Genomic DNA, 15025 nt, shown 5'->3' on the forward strand with positions numbered 1-15025 from the left:
CTGTTCGCTGTGATGCAGATGAATCACAGCATCTGACTGTAAATGTAAATTACTAGCAGTAATGTAACGAGAAAGACCCGAACACAAAAACCGAGCAGTTCCAGAACTAAGCTATTTCACTAAACTAGACACCAGGGCTGGTCCTACCATTGGGCTTGACTGTGCTCCAGAGCATGGGCCCTGCCCAGTAGGAGACCCCGCCCAGTAGGAGACCCCGCCCAGTAGGAGACCCCGCCCAGTAGGAGACCCCGCCAGTTTACGTTCGTTTGATTTGTTCAGTTATATGCCGGTCATTTTATTTCCCATTTCTAGTTTGTCGATTGGTCTAGCATGGTTGGCGAGTGTTTTGTCCTGTTCTGCCCTGTGTAAGGAATGATGGCATTTAATTCGCTAAATTATACGTCAGTCATCCTGATTGGTTCCTGGTGGTTACGACGATGCGTCGCTATCGAAACCTGTCTGTATTAGTCACTGCTGTAATGGCAGACAAGTGGTACCAAAGTGGTGCGCTTAAAAGAAAGCAAAAAAAAAAAAAGAGAAAGAGACAACATCAACTAAAAGGAAGCACTCTGTAAAATGTAATCGATCATAGGATTTATCACACCTGTGACACCACACCCTGATGTGCAAGAAGGAAACAACCTGCAGGAGGAAACCACTGGAGCTGATCTGACTTCATGAGCAGGGCAGTCCACACACACACACACACACACACACACCCCTAATCACTCACTCATTCAATATCTTGCACTTTGTTCAGTGTGTTACTCTGATATCTTCTTGCAACTGAGAGCACTTCCTGTATTATATTATATTATAACTGCTAATAAGCTAAATAATCTAGCATTACCGCTAAAATTTTAACTAAGATAGGTATGTTACATATTTAAAATAAATAAATAAATAGTTTGCTAGAGTGAGCCAACAGCTGTAGGTGCCAATACTAAATGATCTTTAAAATGCCATGATAATGTGAGAATAAATGCTCATTTATATTTCTGTTATAAATTATACTCAAAAATTGCAAGTGATGCAAGGGATGTAGTCATATATCAGTGTGAGTCTGCCTAACACTGCCTATGTGTACAATCTATAAAATATATCAGAACTTATCAAGAACAGGTTTATTTTTTTTAAAGATTCATACACACAGGCCAGACTTTGCCGTTTATACGTTATAGGAATCGTTATGACTGCAACCTTAACTAAAGGTCTTTGTATGTTTGTCAATATTTTTCATGTAAAGAATTTTTTTCATCATCATTCTGCCAAATAAACGGTCGTTTATTGCGGTGCACAAAAGTCACGATCACTTTGATTTCGACTTTCATTTATTTATTTATTTAGTTGCTGTTGTTATTAGAATTTCTGAAGACAGATTGTGGACGGGTTGTGCATAAACATCGCGAAACGTTTTACACTTCGACTCGGAAACCTGTCGGACAGGGATGTTCTGGGTCTGATGCGCCATCCGTAAATCTGTTTTAATCTTCCAGATGTACATAAGATAAGCAGGCGAGTATCTGAAGAATGCTGGTCACGCTGCCGCTATGTTTGCATACGCATGCAAAGTCCCACTTCATGTATAAACCGGACTCCTCTGCCTTGCGCCAGGCCGTATCACACCACACGGCCGTTGATTATTTCCCTATAACAACACGACTCTTCCAACTAGCCTGGAAATTTAATGCAGGGAACATTCCCTATGTTTTTAGTCACTTATATTATGAACATCAAAATGTTTAACAATTATAGTAGTCCTAACTTATAAATCTGGAATTTATATAATAATAAAAAAAATACAGTGGACAGAGCTCGGGGTCGCATTTATTAGGGTCGTTTGAGCAGAACGTTTGGGAAACCCTGATATAAAGGAACATGACTGTATTTATTTATTTTATTTTTTGTGAAAGCTGCAGTTGTAAGTCGTTTAAAAAAAAATATTAAGCTTAGTTGTTTTAAAGAAAAAAAAAATAAGGCATGGGTATCAGTTTAAAGTGGTTATGTTTTGTTTCGTAGTGGTGCTACAGCCACGGACTGAACAGATGAGACATCTGTGTCGAACTTGAGGATAAATGCAAACTTCTGTCCATTCATCTTTAGATACGTGTTTTCTTGTCAGCTTTTCTTTCTTTTCTTGTTTTTTTTTTTTTGTACGACTTATTTATTTATTTATTTATTTATTTATTTATTATTTATATTATATGTAGCAGAGGACCTCTTCGGTGTGCCATAACGTTCCCCTGTCACTCATGGTACATGTGTGTTGTGGAAAGTAATGATGTCAGCATCGACTAAAACACATGCGCAGGTCACTTTATTTCCTGATCAAGTGCAGACCCGAGTACGAGTTGCGCTCAAATTCACGGGAATTGCGGCACAGGTCCAGCGCAATCTGGAACTCGGACCACCTCCTACAGGTAGTCTAGGATTCGGAAATCAAAAATCCAGTATCTCAAAATATCAGAATAAAGAAATTTGTAATACAGAAATGTTCTGAGTATATTTTGAGATACTTGATTTTTGATTTCCGTGAGCTGTAAGCCGTAATTGTAATAATATTTCACTTTACGAATCTACAGTGTACGAAAGTTCCACTTTTTGAAAGAATTACGGGGGGGGGGGGGGGGGGGGGGGCTACTTTTCCACGATGTTCTAATTTTTTGAGTATTTATACAGCACCTGTATAATTATATGCAATTGTTTTTAACAAAGTAGGAAATTATTTCAGTTTATTACCAGCACACCTTAAGAAGGTCAGAATGAAGAAGTCAGAAAGGCTTACTTCAACCAGAGTTATGGTTTCCTCTCTTTGCCCTGACCCCACTGATTGTGAGGAGCTTCTGTTCCACATTTATTGGAGGAAGTGATAAAACTAACCAAACTAGCAATGAGGGTTCAGTGAAGGTTTACAGATGGAATGGGACTAAAAGGCTTTAAATTGAAGCACACGCTGCATTTCTGTCTGTAAAATGTCTGACAGACCTTGTTTTGGTTTGGGCTCTTAACTTATTAAGTTCCATTACGTCATTAGATGGCATCTTTAAAGTCTTAAATGCTGTCAACGTGTGTGTGTGTGTGTGTGTGTGTGTGGTCCACTTCAGATGAGGTCAAGGATTTGAGGTTGAACATGACACGTTTTTGTGTTGGTTTTTTTGAGCAATTTACGAGCGCATATAAAATTCTGATCTAATTTGCCATTGTAAGTCGATCCCTTACTCTTCCAATTCCCCTGTGGAGCTGCTGCCAGTGTAAAGAGATTTTTTTTTAAAAAAAAGAAAAAAGAAAAAAGAAAAAGTAACAATAAGAGAGAAAGAAACTGGAAGAAATGAGAGAACACACACCCTGCAGAGAGAAAAGCATAATACAACACACCCACACTAAAAAAGAAGGTAAAAAAAACAAACAGTGGAGCTGTTTTGAGGATAATGCTAGTGTTACCGATAGCAAGAAAGCAGGCTTGCATTAGCAATCAAACAATTTTGTGAATTCAGTCTTACCTAATGATATTTAATATAATGAGGTTAAATATGCCCAAATAATTGGTATTGTACAAGCTGTTTGCTGTTGTACAACTAGTTTTAGAGTTACTTGTTTTTTCTGAACCATATGTCCTAAATCTTTCCAACAGAAAAAATATCAGTTAATCACTTTGGCTGTGTGGGCAGTAGTTGATTAGAGCAGCTTGCATTTCATAACTCCTACACAACAAGACCATACTGAAATCAGACGTTATGTCATTGTTTTATCTTTTTTTTTTTTTTTTTTACACTTTTCTGTTTTGCTGCACTTTAGTGACAGTCCCTAATGTTGCAGCAATACAAATACTTGGAGCATGTTCTCATTGAATCAGTTGGTTCTCCTTTGGATGTCACATTCGAAACATGTAGTCTATAACAGTTTGCCTAACCGCAGTACAAGAGACGCGATGCCGTGACGTATGCAGTCCCCTCTGAAAGTATTGGAACAGCAAGGCCAATTCTATTGTTTTCGCTATACATTAAAGGGTTTAAGATCAAAAGATGAACATGAGACAATAGATCAGAGTTTCAGCTTTCATTTCCTCATATTTATACCTTTTGTTTGCACCCACCCATTTTTCAAATGATGAAAAATACTGGAACATGTGACTGATAGGTGTGTGTTGCTGTCCACGTGTGCTCTGTTGAATTGATTATTTAAAGAATGAACGTCTACTCTTGGTTTGAGCCCTAGGATTTGCTTGTGAAAACTGCATTTTTTGTTAAAAAAGGATAAACCAACATGAAGACCTGGGAGAAAACCATCTTCTGTTCTCTGACATTATGGTAAATGGTCTTCACTTATATAGCGTTTTTTTAATCTTAGCGATTCTACAAAGCGCTTTACACTGTTACTCATTCACCCATACACCAATGGTAGCAGAGCTGCCATGCAAGGCGCTAACTTGCCATCGGGAGCAACTCGGGGTTCAGTGTCTTGCCCAGGGGCACTTCGTCATGTGGAGTCACGTGGGCCGGGAATCGGACCGCCAACCCTACGATTAGTGGACAACCCGCTCTACCACCTGATCCACGGCCGCCCACATCATGACAACTAGCTAGCTAATAACAAAAGCCCACACGACTGCACCTCTGTTCCCTCCCATCATCAACAAGGCCAAATATGGCTGACTTACAAATAAACAAATCAAAGCACCTATTTCAAAGAAGTACTAAAACTGCACAAGCCTGCAGCGATATTTCTTTGAAAATATTCTAATCGCTGGACTGAAACCATGGGCTAACCTGGGCTGTTCATGTCTGTCTACGATCACTTGAACATTCACACCTAGGCTCAATTAATGTAGAATAATCGAAGTAGTCATCATCGCTGTCGTTTTGAAGATTCTCCGACAGTCCTGGATTGCTGACTACACCAAAGAAATATACAGTATACACGCAATCTATCAAAAGGATGCAGAAAGAAAGGGAGTGATAGGGGATCATTTGCATTCAGCTTCATGTGCAACGAGTCCTATCTCATCTGGTTTCTACCTGGTGGCAGAGAAAGATGTGGCGTATAAGCCGGTTGCTGCTCTGCCTCCAGCTGCGGTAATCCTTGATCTGCACATTCATTGTTTGTAACCTGTTACAACACTAACAGAATTACTTAACGGTAAGAGAATGCCAGCATGCCTGAGGGTACTGGTGACATCAGTCACAGACTGTATGGACCAACCAACTTGGCAGGGGGGGGCAGGGCTCAGGGATTAGTTTACTGGAGAAACTGTCACTCTTGCATACAGAAAGAGCGAGAGAGATAGATAGATAGAGAGAGAGAGAAAAGAGAGAAGGCCGTGGGTGCGGTACAATACATAGAGCAGATGAAAAAAAAAAGATCTAGTGTAGGCGAGCACAGATTATCCAGAGTGATGATCAGGGACTTAGCAGATCACAGTGCTCAGACAAGATCTGAAAAACCAACAAATTAGAAAACAAATTTAAAGGGGCCGAGACAGGAAGAAGTTCACAGACGTAAATGATTATTTACTTTCGGCCTGAAGTACAGATTGGACTTCGTACTGCAATCCTAAATGCTTGTCCGTTCCAAAAGGCCAACATGGTGGAGCGCTTTTTCGGCATCTTCTGGAGGTTTTCATAGCTCTCAAAAGAAATACAGACCTCCTGAAGATTACTGGAGTACAGTGATGGGTTAGGGCTGATGAAGAAACAAACACACCCTCCATGTGTACTGTACAGGATATTTCTACCTGGACATACTCGCTATTCTCTCTCTGTACACGTCTCACCTTTACACTCATGCCATTTAGCAGATACTCTCATACAAAGTGCAGAACAGCCAGTGAAGAGCCTAAAGGTAAAAGCACGTTAAGGCAAATGTTAAGTGTCCTTTCCACCAACTAGGCGCCAGTTAAAAAAAAAAAAAACGTGGTGTAATGCTTGTCTCCTTGCGTCTTTAAAGAAAGGCTGTCAAGCTGAACCAAGGTACAGTGTAGGATACAACCGTGAACATACTCGACATGGAACAAAGCTGTTGAGTAAGTGGGACATTTTTACTTTCATGTGGGCGTGAGCGAACACTCAGATATGAAGCTCGAGGGACAAACAAAGACCATGATGCATTTACAGTGTTTTGTTATGACATGCCGACACTGCTGGCACCCCCCCAGTGTTCTCCAGTGTTTCTGGGGGTTTAGGCCACACCCATTTCAGGTGTTTAAATCCAAATATGAATCATATTAAAACCATAATGAACGTTCCTTTACTTTCACACTGTCCGTTGTGACCCAGATGAGGACGGGTTCCCTTCTGAGTCCGGCTCCTCTCAAGGTTTCTTCCTCTTAACATCTTAGGGAGTTTTTCCTCACCACCGTCTCCACCGCCTCGCTCAATAGGGATAAATTCACACACTTAAAATCCGTATCCTGTGTTTATATATTTCTGTAAAGCTGCTTTGAGACAATGACCATTGTTAAAAGTGCTATACAGATAAAACTGAAGTGAATTGAATTGAATATTTGGAGCACACAAAAAACATACACAGACACAGATATTGGTGTTACGTTACACCCCTAACACTGAGCTTAAAACTCGGTAGTTCTCAAACTAGGATGTCCCATATGTGTCCATGAAGCATAGCCATCGGGCGGATTACTTTTATTTATTTATTTATAAAATTCAAATGAAAGAGATATTATTTATTATTTAACTTGTTAATGGAATTGAATGGGTTTAATCCAAACCTCATGGAGTGCCTATGGAACACTCTTTATTTATCGTTACTATAAATATTACTGCACGCAGTAAAAATGAGCCTAATATCTGGCTAGTTCAGTGATGTTCATAAAAAGAAATCACAACTGAGAGGGTCTGTGAAATTTGTTTTACAGGTACAGAGGTAAAGTGGGCGTTCAGAGTCTCGGACTCGCACTGAACACAGAATCTCCCCAGGCTTTTATCACACACGCACACCATAACACACATATACACGGCGATATCACCATTACGTCAACCTTTCATTTCAAACAGCAGATCCTATGATGGACACATAAACACACCCCTGAAGCCATCCATCTGAAATTCTAGATACAGTGCTGTCCCTGAGGACTCGGTTAGCTGAGCGACATGTGGATTTAAACCATCTGCTAAGAGCCTGCATTGCACTAACAGACGGGAAATAATAACCGAAGCCGAGACAACAAAAAAATAGACTATGTGTCCATGTAATACTGCAATCTTTCTCACTGCAAAAAATCAAAATAAATAAATAACGGTGCTTTGAAATCCCTGCAGTAATGTTGATAAAACGCATATGTTCATCATGATAAGTACATTCATTAAAAATGTTCGACACACGTTTGCTTTTAAAGTGATAATATTGAGAAATAACAACAGGAATGATGCAGTCAAAACAACAGGAAACAGACAAAAAAAAAACAAAAAAAACAACAACCCCAAAACAAAACAGATCATTAAAACTATGCAGGGCAAGCCAGTCACGCTGCTATGAGGTCCACGACACAACGTCAGAGAATAATAATGCCTGTAGAACTACACATTCCTACATTATCCCAACTGAGTATTCAATCTTCCTTGGAATAAACTCGATCTCTGTAGCGAAGGAGTTAAACACTTTTTTCCTTCCTCTGTTACTGACTTAAGATTCAATCATGAAACGCTCCAGGCCACATCTCAGACCACGGAGCACTGTGTCCACCATCAAGCAGCTGAGTCATACTGACCAAGGAACAGACATGCTACATTTCTATTTGTAATATAGAGATAGAAAGATGGAGAGAGAGAAAGAGAGAGCGAGAGAGCGTGAGAGAGAGAGACAAAGAGAGACAGAGAGAGAGTCAGAGAGAGAGATGACAGAGAGACAGAAAGAGAGAGACACACAGAGAGAGACAGAGAGAGAGAGACAGAGAGAGAGACAGAGAGAGACAGAGAGAGAGATAGAGAGAGAGAGACAGAGAGAGAGACAGAGAGAGACAGAGAGAGAGACAGAGAGAGCGACAAAGTGAGACAGAGAGAGACAGAGAGACAGAGAGACAGAGACAAAGCGAGACAGAGAGAGAGAGAGAGACAGAGAGAGCGACAAAGTGAGACAGAGAGAGACAGAGAGACAGAGACAAAGCGAGACAGAGAGAGAGAGAGACAGAGAGCGAGACAGAGAGCGAGACAGAGAGACACACAGAGAGAGAGAGACAGAGAGAGCGCGAGAGAGAGACAGAGAAAGAGACAGAGAGAGAGACAGAGAGAGAGACAGAGAGAGAGACAGAGCGAGACAGAGAGAGAGACAGAGAGAGAGAGAGAGAGAGAGAGAGAGAGAGAGAGAGAGAGAAAGCATTAAAATATATGAATACACAAACATGTCTAGTCAGAAAACCACCAAGCTGTTTAGAAGATTAAAAAAACATTCAAATGAATCATCAGTCTAAGCAGTCTCAGGAATAAAACTTATCTGCAATTACTGTAAAGCAGTTGATAGATTATTCCAGTCAGCTCTATAATACTCCCAGACAGAGATATTCAACCGGCCCAGCGGTTAAGCCGAGATCGGATTACCCATTAGAGTTATTACTGCCACAAAGTCCTGTGGTAGAGGACTTTTATGGAAACGAATGATTACTGGAATTAAATCAGCTCTTAACTGCCAGTTAGTTCTTACAGGGGGAATGATGTAATGGTGACGGTAGCAAGTGTTTGTGTGTATACATATTTCCGAAGTGCCCCCATCCATCCATCCATCCATCCATCCATCCAGCCGTTCATTCATTCATCTTCAGCAAGCACTTGATCCTGGTCAGGTTCGAGACTGATGTTGATACTATCTCAGGATCACTGGTGCGAGAGACAGGAATAGACCCAGGATGAGACTATTTCCAAAGCTGAGAGGAAAATATACGCTTGAAGATGAGAGCGAGATGGAAAAAATGAGCGTGTGGTTGAGTTTTTCCAGGGGCTCAGGTAGAAGATGACTCATAAAACTTGGAAATCATTGGTCAGTCTGAATACAAGGTAATCTAAAGTGATGCGTTGCAGTGAGAGAAAGCGAGAGGCTCGGCGAGAAAACATCAGGGTGTCAGGCTGAAGGACCACAGGCACATTGTTTTCTCAGGAGTGAAATGTCAGCAAATTTAAACCTCCGCTGAGAAGCGCAAGAGTCATGTCAGGGCAAAATTAAAAGCTCTACGACTCGCTCTCTCTCGTGCGCTCTCTCTCTCTCTCTGTCAAACACACACACACACTCTCTCTCTCTCGGTGTCTAGGGCACAGTAATGAAGATTTGAGTAGCACTATATCACAGGATAATACCACTGAAAATAATAGCATTTGTTACGATTGTTCTTTCCATCCCCCTATAAAGACACATACACACACAAGTCTTTGTGAGATACTACCACTGACTTTGTATTGTATGTACTGCTGTAAATGAATAATGTCACACCTTCACCAAACCCTTACCTTATCCTCAACAAGCCAAAAGAAACACACTATATGGCCAAGAAGTATGTGGAGACCTGACCATCACACCCATGTGTGGTTCTTCCCCACAAAGTTAGAAACACACAATTGTATAGAACGCCTTTGTGTGCTGTAGCATTACAGTTTCCCATCACTGGAACTAACGGGCTCAAGCTGTGCCCCTGTGCACAAAGCGAGCTCCATGAAGACATGGTTTGCCAAGGGCGATGTGGAAGAACTCGAGTGTCCTGCACAGAGCCCCGACCTCAACCCCATTGAACACCTTTGGGATGAACTGGATCACCGACTATGTGCCAAGTCTTCTCACTTGACATCGTTGCCTGACCTCACGAATACTCTTGTGGCTGAATGTAGCACAGACCCCCACGGCCACGCTCCAAAATCTAGTGGAAAGCCCTCCCAAAAGCGTGCAGGTTATTATATCAGAAAAGGTGGGCGTGGGGGGGGGGCTAACTCGGTGTTAATGCCCATGGTTTTGGAATGGGCGCACATGAGTGTGATGGTCAGGTGTCCATGTACTTTTAGTGTTGTCTGGCTCTGTAGTTTTTCAAATAAAAGCAGCACTGTTTTTTTCATGGTGATCCCAAATGTCTCCAAAGGTCAGAGCTGTCATGCTTTACATTTATGATGACCTCAGTTGCTTTTATCCAGAGCGATTTATAGTTTATAGACAGCATACAGCTGAGCAGTTTAAGGTTAAGTGTCTTGCTTAAGGACGCGACAGTGGCAGCTTGGTGGTGCTGGATTCGAAATCGCAACTTTCCAATGCCGAATCTGTTGACTTAAGTTCTGTAAAACTAAAACACAGCGCAAAATAACCGATGTACTGAGCTGATAGTTGTTATGAATCTCCGGAGGGAACCACACACTTCAACTCCCAGCAGCCACTGCACCGCTGCATCACGGTCACATGACCACCCGCACCTGACTCTCATCCCGGTTAACGAACACGTGTGTATTTTGTCACGTTTTGTACAGCACTCGGTGTCTCGCTTTGATTGCCTTCAGTTGTCACGTGATGCTCTCGAGTGGCCTAAGTATTGGATTATTGTTATTGTCCTTGTTCATGTATGCTTAGTGACTTTTGTGCTTGGTTTGAACTCTTATTAAACTTTGAATCTGCAAGTGCATCCGCCTCCGTCTCCGCATTCGTGACAATAATGAGTACTGATATGAGATCATACCTGAAACACTAAAACTGTTATTAGATCCAATTTAACATAGTTTCATAATTAGACCATTGGGTGTATTTTATGCAATAAAATGTTGTCAGTCAACACAGATCTTGGGTCATATTTCATACTGTAATGAAAAATAAAAAAAACAGGCTTGACACATCTTTAGCTAAATGAAATGTTGCAGTATTCATACACACGGAAATTAATTAAGTTAGCTTAACATTTATTACTGAATAAAATGGACATCAGGGTGGAAAGCTGGGTCGTCACTTCACATGTACATTTGTCCCTGATTTATATTACAGGATTTTACGATATCATTATGTCAGTCCCTCAGGCTGACTTGCTGCTGGGTTTGTACACGCCCCTCCTCTGGGTGATGGATGGCTCCGTCACCCTAAGCCTGTGTGGAATGTCTCTCCAGCAGCTCGACGCTGGCTAGGCTCGTCTCTCCTCATCTCTCCGAACAGTCTCTCAGCTGTATGTTACAGGTCTGGATCTGTCACCGCTGCCCAGCTGGCCCTTCCAATACCTCAAGCTATAGCAAAACCTAGCAAACTCTAATTACTGCGCCTGTCTGGAATGTGTTAAACCGGCCGCTATTATCTGCTTAAAAGAGCGGATCCTGACACCGGTTTAACCCTTAAATCAATGCTTTGGAGATGTTCAATACTAAATTGCAATTTTGCTGTTAATACGTTTATTACGGAACGTTTCGGCAGCGAATGTGCATTTGGAAATATATATGCATATGTAATACTGCATACGTAATACTTTATATATATAAAATACCTGAAATGTTTAACTCACTCATCTCCTGTTAACATCCATAAGCAATAAAGGGCTGAGCTCAGGATTAGGTTAACAAGCACAGTAAGAGCATCTCACCCTTTCACACACACACACACACACACACACAAGCAGGAAACCGCACACACTAGCAACAGAAATTCTCAGCCAATGAGGCAAACATGAAGCCTGTGCAAACAGCCAATCATGTCGCTCAGAAATAGAGACTGACTCTCACAGCTGGGTCATGCTGGGAATTCAGTCTGTTGTGAATCTGGTTTTGGTTCCTGCCCCAAAAACACAGGGCGATATCTGTCTATACTCTCCGAACAGCTGGATCCGTGGCTGTCTGCGTTAGCCCAAAGGGCATCGACAGCTGGGACTGTGCGGTGGGTTTGGAGCGCTACATTTGTACTTATATGGCTCAGTGGCGATTAAGAATTAGTCAGTGGTATGACAGAAGCACCAACACCACAACACTGATGAATTTCTCTCCTCACTCCTTCACCAAGGAGAGCTGCTGAGACCTGAAAATCTGATATCAAATCCAAAACAACATGCTTTTGATTGAATCGGAATGAGCTGAATTTCAAATCCGGGACTGGTACATCTGATATGCTCGCCATCAAACATACTGCACACAGGACATGCCTTGCTTCTTTACTTAAGAGTTCTTACTCTCGCTACAAAGCGAAGAAGCCTTCTTATGGAACACTCCTTTTAAAATAACAGTACTGTTTTTCTCAAAAATTCATTTTATATATATATATATATATATATATATATATATATATATATATATATAGAGAGAGAGAGAGAGAGAGAGAGAGAGAGAGGGATGTTGGAGCTCCTGATAATCCTAGTGTATAGTTGCTAAAATATTCATTTATTTATTTACTCGTCTCTTATTTGGATTTCTCCACACCATTTTCAACGAGTACTGAATCAGCGTCTGCACTTACCTCTAGTACGGGTCCGGCTCCTAGTATGATCTGCTCGACTCCACTTGCGAAGCCCTTCTGGCTGAGTGCAGTAAGATGATGGATCAGAAAGTTGGTGCTCTGCGTCTTCCCTGAGCCACTCTCCCCGGATATGACGATACACTGATTCCTGCGCCTCTGCAGCATGGCGTGGTATGCAGCGTCAGCTATGGCATAGATGTGCGGTTCCAGCTTGCCCAGCTGGTGGTTATCGTACATCTTGACATATTTTGGGTTGTAGATTGGGAGGAACTTGAAAGGGTTGACCACTATCAGGATGCCGCCGGCATAAGTGTAGATCTTTTCCTGTTTGAAGCGCGAGCGCAGGTTTTCCAACAGCGTCTGCTCGTTGAGGTCCGGCAGAGTGCAGAGATCTGCAGCGTGCCGTCCGGCTGGAGGCTGAGGGAGGAGGCCACGCTCTACCAGCCGCCTCCTCTCCTCGGTCACCCTCAGCCACATCTGAACGTTGCCGTAGTGGATGGAGCCATCCAGGTTCTTCTCGCGCAGCAGGAAGCGGTAGTCGTCGCTGCTGAAGCGGTTCTCCAGCGCGGTGCGCGGCCACAGCATCATGCGCTGCACGGGGCAGTCACTCGGGTTCAGAATCCATTCCTCACCGCCGAACTCTTTCACCTCGGCTAGAACGTACAGCCGTGTGCGGTCCAGCCGCAGACGCTCGATCACCTGTTCGATTACCTCGGCGGCCGATGTGACCTTGTGGGCCAACACGGGACAGTAGACGGTGCCCTCGGCCAAGGCGCCCGGGTACACGCGCACAGTGAAGTCTGAGTCTTCGAGGCGCCGGCGATGCCCTCCAGCGCCATGGCAGCTCATCATTGAGCAGCAGCTCCCATCGGCGTCCGCTTCAGCACCTCGTGCACACAGCTTCGGAGGCGGAGTCAAGACATTCCAGCTGAACGGAGAAACGGCAAGAGAGAAGCGTTAGAGTGCATGTAAATAAATAAATAAATACACATAAATATACATAAAGGTGAATCAGTCAGACTGCTAAGTCCTCAGTCTGTACCCTTCATGCTACCGCAAGCCAACATTTCTCTCAGGTATAAAGTATGATGAACTACTAATGTCAAATAATGTCATCTGTCCTAGTCCTGGACAAGACGCAAATAGGAAGACATGGTGATAAACTAAGCGAGACAGACATACCACGATTGAGCAGGGCACGCTGGATCTATCCGCCCTACTGCCAAGTGCAACAACTGCCATCGTCTACACAGAAGCGTCTGTTCTCATGACACAATGCTGTAATTCAGACGCTTCCTGCTGATGTTAAGCCTGAGGATGCCCATTCATAAACGGAAGCCTCCTGCAGGCAGTACAACAGTACGGTTTGGCTTTTCTTAATACAAAATCCTACCCATACAACACAATAACTGCACAATATGACATAATTACTGTCAGAGATCCCGGTTTTAAACTAATGAAGGCACTACATGTTCTCATGACAGTATGTAATCTTGTAAGGCTGCCAGATGATTTCACTAAAAGAATCACAGTGAAAGCCATTTTAATAACAATTTGTCCACATTTCTTCCCTCCATCACACAGCATGGCCTGTTTCTAATGCAGAACATGCCGACTCAGAGAAGATGCGACATCGATAAAGGTGCGGTGAGATACGTTTGTTTTTTTTTGTTTTTTTTTTACAGCTGTCGTACCACCTTTGTCTTAAACTGGACCTCAGAACCAGGATGTCTCCAGGACCGAACACCCTGGCTGTCAGCAGAGATGGAAGAAGATGGAACTAAAACCCTCTTCTTAGATGGATTCTCTGCAACAATTTCAATTACTGATCAAACATGGAACACTCACAAACGATGAGATCTGAAAAAATAAATAAAAAAATTGAATTTTTTCAGCTGGATCTCTTCAGCTTTGGTTTTATGAAGACGCGAAACAAATCAGAGCTTCTCTGCCTAACCTGTGCATCCTCTTATTCATTCTATTTCGTTTCTCTTTGCATCCAGCTGTCTGGGGGAAGCTCCAGGTCTTCCAGCTGTAAACAACCCAGACAGTCTTTCTGAACCCATGCATCCTGCCTTCTTATTGTCCTGGTGTCTCGAGTTTCCTGCACAACAAATAATATAGCAAAGCACCAGAGCAAGTCTGAACGTATTATGCTAAGTGCATGGTATAACTGATGACTAATCATTTTGAATCCATAACTGAGCCATACCATTGTTGCTCGTGTCAGCGTCAAACCAGTCATCTGGTTCGACCGGCATTTGACTCATTTGATCAAAAGACAAGCAAAAATATATATTCTACAATAAACTAAAGACAATAAGTAAAAAAAAAAAAACATGAAGTAGGGGAAAGAAAAGGTATGAGCACATTAGATAAACAACAGGATTCAAGTTAGTGTGAAGGCTCTCTCTCTCTCTCTCTCTCTCTTCACCAAGCTGTGTACATTGCCATGCCCCCCCCCCACCCCCACCCCACACACCTTTTTGAGTGTTTCCATCTTGGAACTTAACTGGGACTTTACAGTATGTATACTGTATAATATACTGTATCTAAAGAAATATCTAGATAATGTATCTAAACAAAATTGTGTAGAATATTGATAAAATGGCAGAAGTTCAAAAAG

General features: G+C 42.3%; 1 protein-coding gene across 6 annotated transcripts in view; it reads right to left on the reverse strand.

Moving 5' to 3' along the window:
• myo9ab (myosin IXAb) overlaps nucleotides 1–15025 on the reverse strand; it is a 110112-nt gene that overhangs the window by 65603 nt on the left and 29484 nt on the right. For 5 of the 6 annotated variants that reach the window (XM_017484984.3, XM_017484985.3, XM_017484986.3 and 2 more), the window contains exon 2: nucleotides 12400–13327. In XM_017484984.3, the coding sequence (XP_017340473.1) occupies nucleotides 12400–13251 (852 nt within the window). In that variant the 5' untranslated portion in view covers nucleotides 13252–13327. Of the gene's footprint in view, nucleotides 1–12399; nucleotides 13328–13581; nucleotides 14704–15025 lie in introns of those variants that run through there. The other variant, XM_017484983.3, reaches the window with a different exon arrangement.

The sequence above is a fragment of the Ictalurus punctatus genome, chromosome 14 (genome assembly GCF_001660625.3).
Source record: "Ictalurus punctatus breed USDA103 chromosome 14, Coco_2.0, whole genome shotgun sequence".
NCBI lineage: Eukaryota > Metazoa > Chordata > Actinopteri > Siluriformes > Ictaluridae > Ictalurus > Ictalurus punctatus.